This window comes from Monodelphis domestica, chromosome 4, assembly GCF_027887165.1.
Source record: "Monodelphis domestica isolate mMonDom1 chromosome 4, mMonDom1.pri, whole genome shotgun sequence".
NCBI lineage: Eukaryota > Metazoa > Chordata > Mammalia > Didelphimorphia > Didelphidae > Monodelphis > Monodelphis domestica.
In genome coordinates, this window is record NC_077230.1 from 306,906,291 (window position 1) to 306,925,610 (window position 19,320).

Consider the following 19,320-nt stretch of genomic DNA (forward strand, 5'->3'; position numbering starts at 1 on the left):
TATATTTTCTAGAGTGATTTTAAATGGAGTTTCTCTTTCTAACTCCTGCTGCTGAATTTTGTTGGAAATATATAGAAATGCTAATGATTTGTGTGGGTTTATCTTGTACCCTGAAACTTTGCTAAAGCTGTTAATTATTTCCACTAGTCTTTTAGTTGATTTTTTAGTGCTCTTTAAGATTACGATCATATCATCTACAAAGACTAATAGTTTAGTTTCCTCAATGCTTACTTTAATCCCTTCAATTTCTTATTCTTCTCTAATTGCTAATGCTAGTGTTTCTAGTATAATATTAAATAATAGAGGTGATAATGGCCATCCTTGCTTCACTCCTGATCTCATTGGGAAGGCTTCCACCTTGTCCCTATTGAAGATACTTGCTGATGTTTTAAATATTACTGTTTATTATTTTGAGGTATGGCCCATCTATTCCCATGCTTTCTAGTTTTTTCAATAGGAATGGGTGTTGTATTTTGTCAAAGGCTTTTTCTGTATCTATTGAGATAATCATGTGATCTCTTGTTGGTTTCATTTTTGATAGGGCCAATTATGTGGATGATTTTACTAATTTTAAACCATCCCTGCATTTCTGGTACAAATCCCACCTCATCATAATGAATAACCCTCGTGATCACTGGCTGGAGTCTTTTTGCTAGTATTCTATTTAAGAATTTTGCATTGTAAGAATAATCTAATTAATTTTGGTCACCAGGGAATATCCCAAATAAAATACCCAAGACAGTTTTTAAATTTATGGTGTTTTAATTAATATAGAGGGAAGGAATTAAGGAGAAGGGAGAGGGAAAAGGTGTAGAATTTCTCCTTCATGGTCTGTTCCAAGGGGAGTTCAAAGTCCTCCACCACGAGGTCTCTGAAGAAGATTAGTGGCTTTCTAAGAGGATAGTGTTTGGAAGGTAAAGGAGAAAGAATCAGCCTAAACTCAGAGTTCAGTAAAGATGCCTCATCTGAACTAGGTTACTCACTTCCTCCAGTATGGTATCATGAAAAACTCAGCGCTAAACCCACCACCTAATATGCCGAAGCGCTCAGCACGCTCCACCAGCCACCTCTCCGCTGCCAAAGAAGCCGGAGAGAGGAAGTGACGCGAAATATATAGATGATTTTTACATTACTTTCCTGCGTCTTACATGTACCAATGGTAGCTTAAGCTTGACTTAGGATAGCCAAGGGGTCTGTCAGTTGTTTCTGATTTGTCATTTGGGAGCACATGTCTGTCATAGGCCATCCTTCTAAATACTTAATCCTTAAGTATGGGTGTAGACATTACTGTTTTTGTTAGACGAAGTAGGGTGGAGTAATCTAAAGTTCACAGCATCTATGTTCATTAAGATGATTTCTCTGTTTTTGGTCTGCCTGGCTTTGGAATCAATACCAATTTTTTGTCATAAAAAAGAATTTGGTAAGACTCCTTTGTTTATTTCGTCACAGAGTTTGTATAGTATTGGGATGTTTGATAGAATTCACTTTGTGAATCCATCTGGCCGTGGGGATTTTTTTCTTAAGAAGTTTCTTGATGGCTTGTTCAGTTTCTTTTTCTGAGATGGGATTATTTAAGTATTCTATTTCCTCTTTTGTTAATCTAGGCAATTCATATTTTTGTAAATATTCGCCTATTTCACCTAGATTGTCATATTTATTGCCATATAATTGGGCAAAATAGTTCTTAATAATTACCTTAATTTCCTCTTCATTAAAGGTGAGATCATACTTTTCATCTTTGATACTGTTAATTTGGTTCTCTTCTTTCTTTCTTTTTTTTTCTTTATTAGTTTAACCAGTACTTTATTTTTTCAAGGAATCTTGAATGATAACTTATGGGTACATAATGCCTTGTTGGAAGTCTTTAAGATGACATCTTCATGTATTCAGTCAAATGCTTAGTTTATATTCAGCAAAAAAACCACAGTGGAATCTTTTATTTATTTCATCTTTCAGTAATTCTTAGGAGGCCAAAGGTGTGGTCTGCTATGGAATTCTGCTCACAAAAGCCTACCAGTTTCTCTATTGGGGAAACAAATGAATAAAGATTATTTGTTGCCCATATTATGACATGAAGTACAATATTCTGTAGAATTTGTCCATCAGTATGTGGGCATGTTTTTACACTGTACACGTCACAACTTCCACATGATTTAGCAATGTGACGACAGCCAGAAAAGTGAATGTGTGGGGTGTGTGCATGTATATCTGTATGTATGCATTCTGTGTGTGTGTGTTTGTATCTATCTGGAACAGATAGTGAAAATAGACAATGAATTTGGCTCAAAATTAAACAAGATGGCAAAACAGGCTGGTTTGAAATTACAAAGCTCTTTGAATGATTCCATATTTCTTTACCTAAGTTTTTTTTTTTCCATCTTTTTAAATACTTGTGTTCCACCAGTGTTGTTCTATGGCTTTTAGACAAAGGATATAGCAGTTGCTGAAGAATTTAAGATGAATGTATCACATAGAAGGACAATGGAGAGGCAGGCATGTGATTATTATAGGCTGGCTGTTTCATATATCAAATCAGTAACTTTGAAGATGACCCAGGCATGTGATGAAGACCAGGGTTGATAAATGAATAGGTCAAGTGCTCCACTGGTATTCTTAATTTCAGAAGAAAGAAAAGACAGCCTTGTCCATTGTTAGGTAGAGCTGTTCTGGTGAGCTTAAAGGACAACATTGATGAGAGAGAACATGGATAAGGAGCCATAAAGAATGAGTAGGTATGGATAGGTTGTGATTTCCTAATCTATTTGAGGATAAGGGAAAAAATTCCTAGCAATTAGAACTGACCCAAAATAGAACTAGATACTTTAGTAGTTAAGACACCACCATATCAAAGTTCTTTCATTGGAGACCAGATACATATGTATTGGGGGTCTTATACATAGAAGAACTTTCTGTTGGGGTACAACTTGAAATAAAGACCTTAGGAAGTCTCTTCCAACTGAAGATTCTATAATTCTATGAGGATATACACTTGCTTAGGCTGTGGTTTCAGATTCACTTTTTGGAAATTTATATTTTATATTAGTGTTTTCAGAGATATGAAAAGTCAACATTACAGGGAATAAATGTGTTTTCCCCACATGGAAAAATGTCAGAATCATTGTTTTTCTACCTTTTCCAGGTACAATGTGGAGACTTTCCTCATCTCTTAGTATATGGGCCATCAGGTGCTGGGAAAAAGACGCGAATTATGTGTCTCCTGAGGGAATTATATGGAGCTGGAGTGGAAAAGTTAAGGATTGAACATCAGACCATCACAGTAAGTACTTTCTTCCTCTGAGAAACTAAATGTATTTGTAAGTAGAAATTCACTTAGTATCACAGGTTTCAGAGCTTTTTTAGAAAGTACTTTAAAGGTCATCCAACCCTCACATATGAATAAGTGAAACATATATATTGGAGGAAAGATGACAAACACTTTTGGGGGTGGGTCTTCAAGAAAAGCTTCATGTAGGACATGGCATTTGAGCTAAGCTTTGAAGGTCTTTGATAGCCTAAGAGATTGGGATGAGGAGGATGGGCATTTTATGGAAGAGCAATCTATATAAAGGCTTGGAGACATTTCTCCACTTCTTCAGCACCTACTTTTCAACTTCCTTGAAATATAGCTTTCACCTCTACTACTCTTCTGAAACTGCTCTTTTAAGGTTACCCAGTGATTTATTTATTAACTGCTGAAGACCTGTTTTTATCCTTATTTTCTTTTATCTTTGCAGATTTGACACTTTCAAGTACAACTTTCCTTTAGGGAAGTTCTCTTTCCTTGACTTCTATATCATTGTTATGCCCTGACTCCTACTAATATTACTGGTCCCACTTAATCTAATTTGCCTGGTCCTTGTCCATTTTCCATTGTGTTATTATAGATCACCTTCCAAGATTTTGTTTTTGGTTCTCAAATCTTTTTTTTTGGGGGGGTATGTTTTCTCCCAGGAGAAGCTTCTGTGAATTATCCTATAATCTTTAAACAGGTGACTTCTAAATCGAGATATCTCGTTTGTGGAGTCTTTCTTGATTCTCTCTTTTTAACAACTGTTAAAAACCTAGTTTTGATTGCCGCTAGCAAAACATGTAATTACTCTGTGATAATCTCTATATGATTAATAGTTTACCCATCTGTAAAAAGGGAATAATAGTAGCACTTACCTCACATGGTGATTATGAGGATTAAGTAAAATAATATTAATTAAATAATAATAAAAATTATTTACATACCTTATAGAGTAGAAATGTCAGTTATTTTTATTATTCTTCATCTATATAAATGTTAACCACCTTGTGAATAAGAATCTGCCTACACCATTTCCAAAATGGTCATTTAGCCTTTGCTTGAAAACTTTAGAGAATAATGACCAGCTGGTGTTCAAGGCAGCTCATTACATGTTTGTACAGCTCAAGTTATTAGGATTTTTTCCCTAAACTAAACTAAAAACTACTATTACAAAGTCACTTATTCTTTCCTTTTCTGTCCTGGGTACAAATAAACAAATTCAAAATCTTCCACCTGAAGTACCTGCAAATAGTTTTCATGCCCCTTTAGCTAAATATCACAAGTTCTCAAAGAACCTCAGATTTGGGAGTCACCTCAATGACCATCCAGTCCAATTCATACATGAAAAAGAATCACCTCTATAATATATTCATCAAGTGGTTATCTAGCCTTTTCTCCCTTGGGAGGAGAACCCACTACTTCCTGAGGTATTACATTCCTCTTCATGGAAATCTCATTATTAGTAAGGTTATATGTAATTCAGGTTTAACATATGAGTGTGTATTCATGCATGTATGTGAAGAGGTATTTGTGTTTAGCTACACATCCATACCTGCATATACATGCATGTATAGACACATATATGTGTGTTTACATATATGTATCATTTAGGCAATATATCTAGCCTGAGTAGATAAACTATGACACACAGTTTATCTCCTCGGGCTAGACACACACACACACACTGTACCCATGGCTTTTAATTTGTTCTTCTGGGGCCAAACAGGAGAAGTCTACATTTTTCTTATAAGTTCAAGACAATTATCATTTCCCCACCAAGTCTTCTGTTCTCCAGACCAAACATTCCCAGGTCCTTCTACTAGTCCTTATGTTTACTCTTCTATAGACACTTTACAGTTTATCATTGTTTCTCTGAAAAGGTACCCAGCATGGAACACATTAAACTTAAGTGCACTTTGACCAGAACAGAATATAGTGGCACTAACACTTCATGTACAACTATGTTTCCGCTTTGCATCCTAAGATCATGTCAGTTATTTTGACTGTTTCTATCTCTCTTTTGATTCCTGTCAAACTTACAGTCAGTAAACATTTAAGTGCTTATTATGTGTCAAGTACTAGGCTAAGTGCTAGAGATATAAATAAGAAAAGACAGTCTTTGCCTTTCAGGGAGTTTACCATTTAATGGGGGAATATAGTACCCAAAAGGTTCCTACAGTCAAAACCAAGTAGGGCAGCAGATAGGAAATGGAGTTAGCTGGAAAAGGCTGAACTCTTTATGGAAGAATGTATTGGGGGATTTTAATTGCTCCACCTTTCAGCCCTCTAATCAAAGGGTAGAGGCAACTGAGGGAATGGATTAGGAGGTATAGAATATCAAAACTGAATTAGTCTTATAGATGATCAAATTGCAGGCGATGAGTGTTTCCTGGGGGAGGTATGATATATGTGGAGCCCTCCTTGAAACCAAGTAGAACAGATACATGAAGTCTACTAGAACTTCAAGATAATTTTCAAATAAACTGCTAGCTAGCCTCGACCCATCTTGCAAATGTGAACGAGTTACTTTTTCAAACTCAAGTATAAAATTATACATTCATCCATATAACATTTTCTGTTACTGAGTAAAGTACTTGAATTAATTGAGACATATGAAAGGAGTAATACACAGATCCTGAACCTTTATTTTTTCATAACAACTCTATAAAAGTTGGTAGAGTATATGTTGATTAAATATATTTGGAAAGGGTTGGAAAGATACTCCTAAACTATTTTTTTCATGTTATGAAAGTGACTCTAGGGAATATCTGTCCTTAATCTACAAATTAATCTATAATGTATACTAAATATAGTTTTTTTTTTATATAAAGACCCCATCTAAAAAGAAGATTGAAATCAGCACAATTGCAAGTAATTACCATCTTGAAGTCAACCCTAGGTAAGTTATTAAGAAGTGACCATTCATTTGTAAACCATTATTTCCTTCTGTATTCTCTCACTGCCTTCATAGGTAGATTTTTTTAAAAAAGTTATAATATATGCAACTTGAAATAAAAGTGAACATGAATTTAATGTCATTTACTGAATATAGCTGATATATTATTACAGCACACACACATAATTTAGCTTTCCCTGAACAGGGCAAAATGCTTTGTAGAACATTTATCACATAGGTTTTGTATTGAATTAAATCATCTTTATTTAGAGATTTGACTAGAGAACTGTCTAAAATTTGAAATTTGCCTTGTGGGAATATATATTCTGAAATTGAGTTAATGAAGAGAAATAAATCAAACAATATTTGACTTATTTCCTGTATGTGTTTTGAATGCTATTCAGGGCTGTAGAACAAAGTTCTTTTTTTTTGTCATGAGCCTCCTTGGCAGTCTAGGAGAGCCTGTGGACCCTTTCTCATAGTAGTGTTTTTCAATTCATGAATTAAAATATAGAGGATTGCAAAGTGAGGGAATGGAATTTTGACAATGAAGCTCTGAAGGGAGGAGGTCAGAAACAGAGGTGAGAGGTCATTGGAATGTTGAGGGAAGAGGCAGTTGGGATTTCTTCCTATTAGCTCTGGAGGACTCTTGTCTGGGACTGGAGGGAGCAGCGCTGGCTGAGAGATTCTCAAAAGACTAGATCTTTTCAGCCATTGTCCTCAACTATTCAAAGAAGCCATTTTCCTGATCGTACCTGAGAGAAACTGAGAGAATTGATTTATTAGCAAGTTATCGCAAAGAGATCTTCCAGAGAGAAACTAAGCTTAACCGAAGATCCTTCTGATCTGTTCCAGCCATTCTAGAGACTAAACCTTTTATTTGATTAGCCTAGGGTAGCCATTAAGATCAGAACAGATAGGGAGGTCAGACCAGCCTGGCTGAGGAGGTCTGTGAGAACTTGAACAGTGGGCTCAACACCTGTGAGTTAGGGACCTCCTATTTCCCTCTTTCCCCAAATTAACCATTGATATTCTGTTCAATAAATATTTCAGTTTGAGTAAAACAGTCAAATAAATCTTAAGAAAGCAAAGGGAAGAAAGGAGGGTGAATGAAGGGTTTTGGAGGGACAGTTCTAATAGTTTCAGGTTACAGCAAACCCTGAACCAGAAAGCCATTACTGTCTCTGACAGGAGTCATGATGAAAGGACATCAAGGGGTACTAGGCATTTTGCAAAGACCTAGCAAACCGCCTATACTCGGCCCCAGTGGTGTTCCTATTTATTTATCGGCTCCTGTTTCCCTTTTTCCTTCAAGTTTCCTATCTTGGATAGAGAAACCCTTGACCCTCTGTTAGGAAAGGAGAGTCTCTCCAGCTAGTCGTCTCACACTCATGGGACCTAACTAGCCAGTTCTTTAACATCCTTAGGAGTTTCTCTGTTCCCCCTTTCTTTCTTTTTAACAAAAGGAAACCAATTCTATTGAAATATAATTATCCAGATATTTTTAAAAACACAAGTTTGTAGGCCCCAGTTTAATCATTTCTGTTGTAGAGGATATTAAAATAAATCAGAGGCCTATGTTTTGCTCTTTAAAAACTTATAATGTTTTGTAGTGAACATTAGGTGGTAAACTATGTTCCTGACTACATTAAGTGTAAAAAGAATTCTACAAAGACATAGATTGTTGTGGTCTGGAGACAATGAAGTGATCAAAGCTGGACTTTATAGTTAGTAGCATTTAGATAAGCATAGGAGAAGGAGGAGGAAAGGCATTCTAATATAAGCAGGAAGGACAGCACAGGCAAATGAGCAAGTGGCAATGACTGTGGCACATGAAAGGAAAAATGAGATATAAGTCTAATTGGAAGAGAAGTTGATTATGAAACAGGTATAATTGTCAATGAGCTAATCCATCTTTGTACCACTTTAGTGATGGAAACATGAAAAAAAATCAGCCATTCATTCTACCCTCATCAAGATGGTTACAAGGATCAAAACCATATTACAAGGATTAATTGAAAGAGCTAGTGATGATTAGCTTTGAGAAGACACACCATTGTCAATTTTTGAAAGGACTAAAGGGCCATCTTTTATATGAAGCCTTTCCTAATCCCCTTACCAGTTAGAACACTCTCTTCCCAAACTACTTTGCATTCATTTTCTACCAATACCCAGCCCCCTCTCCCCCCAACCCCTCACTCTTTCCCCCATTCTCCACTGTTAGAATGGAAGCTCTTTGATTGTTTGGGAATATTTCACTTCTGTCTTTGTATGACCAGATCTTAATACATGTTTGTTAGGTGATTGATTTTTATATTAGGCAGGTCTTTTAATTTCTCTGCAAATCTATCTTATGTGTAAAATGAATATTCACTCAGCAAACATGCTCCCACATTTTTCTACATTAGAGTAGAGACAGATCGTAAAGTAGAGTTCTGCCTTTAAGGATTTAAAATCTAATAGATGGGGGTGGGGGGGAAATAAAGCCTTTTTTACTTAATTGTTATGTGTTAACATTTAAAAAACTAGATTACTACACAAGTATTTTAGTTTAATTAAGAATGGGTATAGGATTTAGATAAACAAAAAGGCTTGCATTAGAGATAGTAAAAGGAAAGACATGAGAATAGGAATGGTCATATATTTGGGGAATCTATGCCCATGTTAGCAAAGGCATGGCATGCATGCTCTGACATGCCAGAAGGGGTTGCTCCACTCCCCCTCTCCACCATGCCTGAGAACAGTGTTCACATGTCCCACCCCTCTGCCCAGCAGCCCAATAAGATCACTTCCTCCTCAGTCTGGGATAATGTGGGGGTCTCATAGGCTGCTTGAAGGTGCAGTTTGGCCATGCCAAATGAAATTTTTGCATTTTAGTAACTCATTTTCCCTTGAATTGGGATCAAAGGTAACTCTACTTCATATTGAATTGTGCTTTACATATAGTAGTCAATAAAATAGTCAATATACATTTGTTAAGTGCCTAAAAGGTACCAGCCACAGGGCTAGGACTAAGATTCATATGTATGTGTATTTGAAAAAAAATTATTGATAAACATAACTGTTCAAAATGATCAATAAAATATCAGAAAATGGAAAAATGGCTGCTAGAAAAAGTGTACACATGTAAGTTTCTTAAGTTAATAAAAATAGTTATCTCAATTATTTTTATAGATGAATAAAAATAAAAGGTATGAGCAAAAGTTTTAACTAAGAAGGTGAATAATTGTGAATGTAGTTTAATGACTCCTGAGTGCTTCAGCTCGTTTCAGAATACAGTTACAAAATATAGTATGTTAGAATTTAACAACAGATTACTGTATTTCTGGAAAATGTAATGATACACATTGAATATCATCTTCCTGTAGAAGCAATGGCATTTTCTTGATGATAAGTCTGGTGCCCATCTTTTTATAGAAATGACTAAAAGCAATCTCGTTAATAAAATATTTGATCAAACTCTTGATCTCATGCGTCTGTCAATATAATTTTTGTCACACATACATGTATGTATACATGTGTATATCTGTGTATGTATAGTGATCCATGTACTTAAATATGTATTTTTAAATATATGCTGTCATATTTGTGTTATATATATTATAAACCAAAAGAATAAGATTGAGATTAAGTATTTTCATTTTTTAATGGTATAAAACTTTTTTCTATCATTAAAATACTTTTTTAGTGAGAGTATGATTGAATATGCTTCATTACTTTTGAAAGCTTTGGTTTAACACTGATACAGTGATTGAAGGTCTGATTATAACTTCAGTTTATTTCAAAAATTGGTTTTAATGACTGTCTACCAGTAAAAGTTACCTCACAAAGACAGATCCAAATGGAAAAAGTGTGTCATAACTGGCACTTAATGATGATCATTTTCAATTTGTATATCAATTATGCAAAGATTTTTTTTTGTTGTTGAATTTCACTTGGTAAATGTATATCTTCTATGATGTCAATCACTTGTTACAAATTAATCAAAAGATACTACAATTTCATATATTTAAGGAATGGTTCAAAACCCACTAAAACTCTTTATTTGGAAGATGTTTAATTATTATTGTTATTTTTAAACCCTTACCTTCTATCTTAGAATCAATACTGTGTATTGGCTCCAAGGTAGAAGAGTGGTAAGGGCTAAGCAATGGGGGTCAAGTGACTTGCCCAGGGTCACACAGCTAAGAAGTGACTGAGGCCAGATTTGAACTTAGGACCTCCCGCCTCTAGGCCTGGTTCTCAATCCACTGAGCTACCCAGCTGCCCTCTTTTCTTTCTTTCTTTCTTTTTTTTTTATCAGGAAGGCTCTTGTCCATTTTGTTAGGGATAGTTTAGTTAAAACTTGAAATAATTGTAAATCCATGTAAGAAGTAAATTGTAACATAATTCTCTAAAATGAATGAGTGTAGGTACCACTCAAATCTACATTTTCAAACTCTTACTCTTCCCTCATGATATGTCGTTTTCCATAAATGACATGTGGTCATTTTACATATAAACTTGAGTGAGAGCACCAGTGTTATTTTACATTTTAAATATCAGTAATGTCTGTTTTCTTATTTTTTTAAAGAAAGAAATAATTGTAACAAGAAGTTCTAATATTTTCTTTTTGTATTCCATTGGATTTTGATCTAGACCTAATGTTAGAAATTAATATTCTAATATTTAGAGCTTTTTAAGTATCTTAAACTTAGGTAAAGAGCCAGTAACATGTATATCATTTCAATGTTTCAGTTATTTGTTATCTTAATTCTCCTGTCCTTTCACTAATGGAAATAACTTCTTTATAACTTAATAGTCATTGAGAGTTATGGCAAAAAAACAAAACAAAACCCTAAATCATCAGCCTGTGAACAAACTGAAGATGAGCCTTTTTGAACTTATCTAGGCTAGTCTTCAGAATGCAGATGTATAGATCATAACCTTTCTAACTTGGTATACGATCTGCCAGAGTTTCTACTTGATTGCTGTGGCCTTCAAGAAAAATTAACTTTATGCCACAATTACACAGTGGAATAGGCACTATACCTTATGCTTCTTTTCACAATTTCTGCAACATATGACTAGATGAAGAAACACCATTGGGGTCACAGAATTCAGGTCAGTTTCAAGAAGACAATACCATTTACTAGTTTTTCTACCAGCTGATCTTTTGGCATTTGTTTGCTGCCCTTTTTCTCACTGTAAAAACTCAACTGTGAATAACAGGGTGCTGGAAAACAAAATCAACAGAATCAACAAAAATAATTGTTACATTATCTTTTCTTTTTTTTAATGTAGTGATGCTGGAAATAGTGATCGGGTGGTAATTCAAGAATTATTGAAAACAGTAGCACAATCACAGCAACTTGAGACAAGCACCCAAAGAGAATTTAAAGGTACATAAAAAAATGAACCAGCCTTGGGGAGTGAGAAATGGTGTTATTCAAATTTTGAAACAATATATATACAAGATAAAATGTCATGGAAAATTTAATGACGTTGAGGACAATTTTTTTGTACATTCATTTATCTGTGTTTTGCTATTTTTAGGCTTTTTGCTAGGGACTTCTTGAAAAAAATTGAAGAGAAATGTTATAGTAACTGACAGCTAATAAGTAGTGCCTTAAAATTTACAAGGAGCTTTATTATGGTATCTTGCTTCATATCTTATTGTTTACCAAAAAAGCACAAGTACTATTTCTCTGGGTACTTGCTGAGTTCTAATGCACACATCTTTGTTTTAAAATAACCTTTTACAGTGCTTTTGCTTTGCTTTACTATGCTTTTTGCCTTCTGCTAATGTACAACCATGATTTACACAGACCCCATTCCTCCCTCCCTCCCTCCCTCCCTTCTCTCCCTCCTTCCCCTTCCATCTTAGAGTCAATACTATGTATTGGTTGTTTAAAAAGGAATTCTTTATTCCTTTTTTAATTTAATGGGGGACCTGGAGGTCCTCTTACCAATAGAGATGTGTAGAGATTAACCAGCCCACAGTGACAGAACGTAGAAACCATAGAGACAGGAAAGAGGAATAGAGAGGGAGGGAGGTAAAAAGAGGGGATAAAAAGTTGCCAGTGTCAGTTGGTGAGGTTGATCAGTTATTGACAGTTAGGACTGGCAGTTGCAGGGAAGTTGGCTGCTGGGAATGAGTTGGTCCTTGGGGGTTGGTTGCTGGTGGTGTTGGTTTTTTGGTGATTAGTTGGTGATTGTTATTAGAGGTAGATATAGGCAGTTTTAGGTAGTAATTATAGGTAGTTACAGGATAACTAGTATAGACATTAGGAAATTTTCTTTATCTTTTTCCTATATTTCTCTCCTTTACTATCTATATTCATTTTACTATATACTTTTACTATCTATTTTAATTAAACTAAATTATTAAATTATTAAAAGCTGCTAGAAGTTTTTTCTCTGGCTTAAAGGGGTAATATTAATTTACAACTCTACTATATTCTCATTAAAACTTAAATTATTAAAAGCTGCTTTCTTATTTTGTCAAACTCCTAATTTAACCCTTACAGTTCTAAGGCAGAAGAGCCGTAAGGGCCAGGCAATGGGGTTAAGTGACTTGCCCAGGGTCACATAGCAAGGAAGTGTCTGAGGCCATATTTGAACCTAGGACCTCCTGTCTCTAGGCCTGGGGAACTTTTTTTTTTTTAAATTGAAAAATTTATTTAATTATTTTAGAATATTTTTTTCATGGTTACATGATTCATGTTCTTTCCCTCCCCTTCCCTCCTCCTCAACCAACGCACAATTCACTGGATTTTACTTGTGTCATTGATCAAGACCTATTTCCATATTATTGATAATTGCACTAGGGGGATTGCTAAGAGACTACATCTACCTGGGGAAACTTCCTAATGAGAACCCTTAACCTGAATCAAAACTGGCACAGGGTGAATGAGCCTTTATCCCAGGGTATCAATAAAGTTGGAGAGATGGGATCAGTATTCTTTTCAATAGCAGTTGCTCTCTGCTATGTAGTACAGCCATATCTGAACATACTCCTATATTACCTACAGGATCTTATTGCTTGGAGATTGTAGGGCTCACATTCTATGAGGAAAACGAACTCTTGTATTGACATAGCTTCACTTGAAATTCCACTCTTTCCAGGTCTTTGCATTCTCCTTCCTAATCCTCCCAATACATCTTGAGTGCTATTGCCTCTATCCTTCATCTACTATCAAATAAGTTTTCTGATCACTGTTTGGTTAGTCTTTATTAAGACATCTAATATTCTTTTGAGTTTTCAGTATATTATTAATAATTGCATATTGTTAAAATTAAAATAAGACCTTCTGTTTTCTTTCAGAGTATTTAAAAAAAACAACTATTTACCCTTTAAATAAAATGTTGAATTCAAATCCTGCATGGAACTGCCTTAAAAATTACTATTGGTTAATAATGAGTATTTTTCTTTTGGTGAGGAAGAGGGGGCAAAGATTGGATAATTATCAGTTTGGGAAAAAATGAAGCCTAGTTTAAAATAAAACCTTATAATTAAAATTATGTATTCAAATGTTTCCTTAAAGAGCCAGATTTAATCAGTAAGACCTGAGTTTAAATTCTGCCTTACAACGTTATTAACTATGTGACCCTAGGCTAGCTTTTTAACACTCTAATCCTATTTCTTTATCTTTAAAATAGAGATGATAATAACAGTTTATCTCCCTCACTGAGTTATGTGGGTCAAACCAATATGTGATATAGGTACTATATACAGTTTAGCTATTATATGGGTTAAAAAAAGCTTTAGTTCTAACATGGACTGGTAAGAAAATAAGAATGAAGTTTGTAAATCCATCCCTATTATTAGCAAAACAACTCAGAACACTTGGAGGCCATTAATATTTAGAGGTATCCTATCATGCATTAATAAAGAACATTGGATAGGAAGTCAAAAGTCTATTATGCATTTCATTACTGTGTGCCCTTGGGCAAGTCCCTTTATCCCCAAGGCCATTTCCTTGCTCTAAAATAGGAATGGCAATTTGGTTTGCTTATCTTATGAGGATGTTGTGAGGATCAAAGAAGATATACAATAATAATGTTTCCATTTGCAAAGTAGAAAATGCATACAAACCTATGATGACATTTTATTAACTTTGGGAAATGAATGAAGAAAGTATTTTTTGCTGTTGTAAATGGAAGAAATCTGTTTTTTGTTGTTGGAGGTAGAGGTGTATGTGTTTGATGTATCTTCTATGCTCATCCTAGTATTTCTCCTTTTAAATTAGATTAGCCTTGCTGGTGTTTGAAAATAAGGACATTTCAGAGAAATCTTAAACATTAGTGGTAAGAATAAAGCAAACCACCATGGTAGTAATATGTAAGAAATACAAGAGATTGTATTAGAATATTTAAAATGCCTTCTGTGTACCAAGGTAGGCATAAATATGATATATTTTAATAGGAAGAACTCTTATTTGATTTACTGCATTTTTATGTCTTTGAAATAAATGTTATTATTGCTGCCACGTATGGTGGTATAAATGAAAAATCTAGAATTATATTGCCTGATGTATTTATAATTTCTTATCAGAACACAAGAGGAAGTATCATCATAGATTAAACCAGCAAAACATTTTACAGATAATTTTTCTTCATGGTATCCAGGTTCTATTTTTTGTAGAATACTAATTTATAACAAAATTAAAAGGAAGAAAGGATGTTAGAAATTATCTGGTATACACCTCCCTCCTCTTTATGTCCCTTGTTTTAGTGATGAATGCTTTGAGACCTAGAGAGGTTAAATGAATTGTGTAAGGTCCCAGCTGCATCTAGAATACAAACCTCCCTTAATTCAATGAAAAAACCCTGTCTAAATTTACATAACATTTGCCATTGTAGTATTTTAGAATAATAAATATTTTATGTTAACCATTATGGAAAGTGGAACATACCTTTCTGCTAACCACTGCCCCTCAAACAATTTATTTTCTGACCTTTGGTAGAGAAAGGGAAACCATATGGAGATTTCCTTTTTGAGTTAATTCATTTTAATTTTATGCTTTTTAAATGTTTGTTTCAGTGGTTTTACTGACTGAAGTTGATAAACTTACCAAAGATGCTCAGCATGCCTTGCGTAGAACCATGGAAAAATATATGTCTACTTGCAGGTTAATCCTGTGTTGTAATTCTACATCAAAAGTAATCCCACCTATTCGGAGTAGGTGCCTTGCAGTTCGTGTTCCTGCTCCCAGCATTGAAGATGTAAGTTAACTTGGAACATAAAATATATATTCTTGAAAGATTTAAGTAGTACCTCTTGGACATTTGTAATGTTCTTTGCCACATTAGACAAGAATACCCCTTTAAGTATGACTTTACTATGAACTTATTAAAATCTGAATGTTCATCACCTTTTTTTTGCTCACCTTTCTCCTTACCTTGGAAGAAAGACCCTCTTACTACAGTCTTTAGAATTGGATAGACTAAATGAACACTTTTCTTCTAACTTAATGCATTAATCCTATTTTCTTGGCTAGCATGAGTTGTATTGGGTAATAAATTTAGAGATCAAGCTTTACTAATTTAGTGCATATCTTTTGCATGTATATCATCTGAAATTAATTAAAGCTCTTGCGGAGTAGATAGACAGTAAAAAAGAACTGTTGTAGTGCAGAAGGGATTTGGGTCTCTGGTTATGTACAAAAGGGAATTTAAAATGAGGTTTTTAGGTTTTCCCTCAGTATTTTTCTTACATAATTATCATATAGTATCTACAATTATCAGTAAAAATTTTCATTTATGATATCAAATAGCCCTTCAGCTTGGAGACTTATTCTATAGTGAATTAGTGATTAGTGAATGCCTTTATTATTAATTGAATCAGAATGAGTTACTTTTGTTAAAAACAGATCCAAAACCTCATGAGTTACTGTAGAAGGGCCTATAACAGGTGTCCCCAAACTACGGCCCATTGGCCATATGCAGCCCCCCGAGGCCATTTATCCAGCCCCCACCACACTTCCAAAAGGGGCACCTCTTTCACTGGTGGTCAGTGAGAGAAGCACTTTATGTGGCGATGCTTCAAAATGTGTCATCGCTTACGTACAGTACTACTTTCGGTGGCATAATCCTTTGTGCCTTGTTCTGAGAGTAACTGCATGGTGAGCAGTGATCTGGGGGAGGGGATTCCCCACTGTGTATACTGCTGCACAGTATAGTGGTGGCGGTGATGGGCCTTTGCAAGGTGTGACAGGCCCATCACAGCCAGTGCTGCAGCCGCCTCTGCTATCCCAGACAGCGGTATACAGATTTGTTCATAGTTTTTTGTTTTTTTTTTAAATAGTCCAGCCCTCCAATGGTCTGAGAGACTGAACTGGCCCCCCGTGTAAAAAGTTTGCGGACCCCCGGCCTATAAAGATGTTCTTGAATGGGTGTTGTACTATCTAGGAGAAGGTGATTTTTCTCTTTGTCTCTAGTTTTATTAACTGTCTTCTTCATAGATTTGCCATGTGTTATCCACTGTATGCAAGAAAGAAGGTCTGAATCTTCCTTCAGAGCTGGCTCATAGGCTTGCAGAGAAATCCTGTAGAAATCTCAGGAAAGCCCTGCTTATGTGTGAAGCCTGCAGGGTGCAACAGTGAGTCTAAATGAGAAGTTAATACAGCTAACTTTTTGTAATAAAAGCATGTATATCTTTATGTTAGTTTCCAAAATACAAAGTGATCTTTTTTGTCATATAGGTATCCTTTTACTCCTGATCAAGATATCCCTGAGACAGATTGGGAAGTGTATCTGAGAGAGACTGCAAATGCTATTGTCAGTCAACAAACTCCTCAAAGGTAAAACAGTTTAACTTTTAAATATTTTAAAAATATTATGCAAGAGAGCAAAACCTTAACATTAAAGTAGTTAGGAATTTTAGAATTTTCTGTGGTCTTATACAGTTTTAACAATTTTAAGTTAAAATTTAGGCCTTGTCTGCTTGGTGTCAGGAAAACCCAAGTTCAAATCTGGCCTTAAATACTTAATGAGCTGTGTGACCCTGGGCAAGTCACTTAACCTTGTTTGTCTCACTTTCCTCTTCTTTGAAATGAGCTAAAGAAGGAAATGGCAAACCATTCCAGTATCTTTGCCAAGAAAATCCCAAAGGGTCACTAAGAGTCAGACACAACTGAAATGACTTACCAGAAAACAATCTGTATTTAAAACCTAGAAGAAATTGGTTAGATTAGCTCTTAGGAACCTAGTAATTGAGAAGTATTGTCTACAAATAGATAATAAACAAAAACTTTAATACCTTTTTTATTAAACTCTTGATGTGTGAATGTACTGAAATTATATATTACTTATAACCACTAGTGGGAGTCACTTTGAATTCGTCTGTATTTCTCACATGAATCAAATAGCTGACTTAGTATTTCATCATATACTGCCATCTTCCCTGACTTCTAGTTGTGTAAAGAACATAGCTATAATATATAATAAGGGTACAGAAAGCTCTCTTTTGGCCTGTTTTGCCAACTAAACTAGTTTAATTCTCAAAATGACCAAAAATAGTTTTTCATAGAGAAATGTCTCAGCCTTGAAGGTTATTAATTATATAAGTTAGATAAAAGCAACATCTGCGGAAGGTTTTTTTTTAACTATTCCTTCTGCTCCTATCAGTGAAGTTGGTGAACCATTTCTTCTGGTGTCCCATATGAGGAACACTTCAAAGAAATGACAAACATGTTATGAGTGGACACTGGCCATCCTTCAAATTAGATTATAATTTTGTAATTTTTATATTAAACCTTAAATATTTAAAGATTTAGTTAACATTTTAATTTCTATTTAGTAATACATATCTCTAAAATCATAGAATATTAGAGCTAATGTGGACCTTTAAATTGAAGGCCAGACAGGTTGAAGGACTTGCTGAGAGTCACCAAAGCTAGTTTGTGACATGGCCAAGAATTTGACCCCAGTCTTTAGGTTTCTTGCTAGTGTTGTTCATACCACCATACTATCTATTTAGGGAATGACTTCTTAAAAAGGAAGTTATATATGTCATTTTGAAAAATGACATTCCATTCAATAATCTAAGTTTCAGAGAAAAATCTTGTCAAGCATTTCACAAAAGATAGTGAGGTCTTTTTAGGATGTTTGCATTCTTGATTTTATTTTTAAAAGAAAGTTAGTTTTATATGCTAGTTAATTGACTCATGAGAATTTTTTTTTAGCTTTTATACTTACAGGATATTGGCAGAGTTCTTGCTTTTAATTGATAGGTTTGTCCCATAGCCACATTTTGTTACCATCAAGTTATTGCCGTTTTACATAACCATTCTGGCTGTTGGTAACTTTTCCTGTAATTTTCTTAAGAGATCTTGACAACTAATAAAAACAGTTGTGTAATGGAGAGGTACTGCTATTTCTTCCTAAAACTGATGATGTGGGTGTTATTTCCATTGTGTTATATAAAAAGCATTTTTAGTTGTTCAGTGAAAAGAGTGGAAGGCAACTATGGTTGATAATTTGTACAAATGATGCCAATTTTATTTTCTCTTTTGATAGAAAAAAGGAATGATGAACTGTTGCCACCAATCTGAATCCTTGATTTTTTTCTTAAGTGATTATGACCTTTATTCTAATTTAATATGCTACCTTAGAAGTCAGATTTTCCTCCTAATATACAAAATACAAGATAAATTCTCATTATTTAAAAATGAACAGGATAAGTTTATATCAAAGTTATGTGGTTATTTATGAACCAGTTTTTCAGATTAAAATAATTGAAGCAGTAAGTGCTCTCAGCACTCTTAAGTGATACCATCAGTAATCTCAATATTAAAATATTTCTATATCTTGTGGCATAATCTTGTTTTATTTTAATTCAAGTCAGCCAGCTCCACTGTTACGTAGATTGGTACTATTTAGATTCATAACTTACAAATAAGAGAGACTTAATTGTGCTTTGTAATACTGTGGCAGGATTCCTTAATTTGTAGATTGCTAAAGTCTTACAAATTTAGGAAGACATTCTTTCTACTAATCACCCTTGTGGAAAGGAAAACTGAGATTGAACAGCCATCCTTTGGAATGTGACAGGAGGGGGAGTGACAGTTGGAGTATGAGAAGAGGCTTGTGGGAGAAACTGCTGAAAAGAAGGGTCTTTGAATTCTGTTGAGTGAGGAGCTAAGGACTTTGA

The 19,320-nt window shown here is 34.6% G+C and overlaps 1 protein-coding gene across 1 annotated transcript in view; it reads left to right on the forward strand.

Annotated features, from left to right (window-relative positions):
• RFC3 (replication factor C subunit 3) overlaps positions 1 to 19,320 on the forward strand; it is a 37,734-nt gene that overhangs the window by 9,598 nt on the left and 8,816 nt on the right. Inside the window, exons 2-7 of the mRNA XM_001367705.5 lie at positions 3,140 to 3,277; positions 6,121 to 6,188; positions 11,469 to 11,566; positions 15,211 to 15,392; positions 16,631 to 16,767; positions 16,871 to 16,969. Of these exons, the coding sequence (XP_001367742.1) occupies positions 3,140 to 3,277; positions 6,121 to 6,188; positions 11,469 to 11,566; positions 15,211 to 15,392; positions 16,631 to 16,767; positions 16,871 to 16,969 (722 nt within the window). The remainder of the gene's footprint in view (positions 1 to 3,139; positions 3,278 to 6,120; positions 6,189 to 11,468; positions 11,567 to 15,210; positions 15,393 to 16,630; positions 16,768 to 16,870; positions 16,970 to 19,320) is intronic.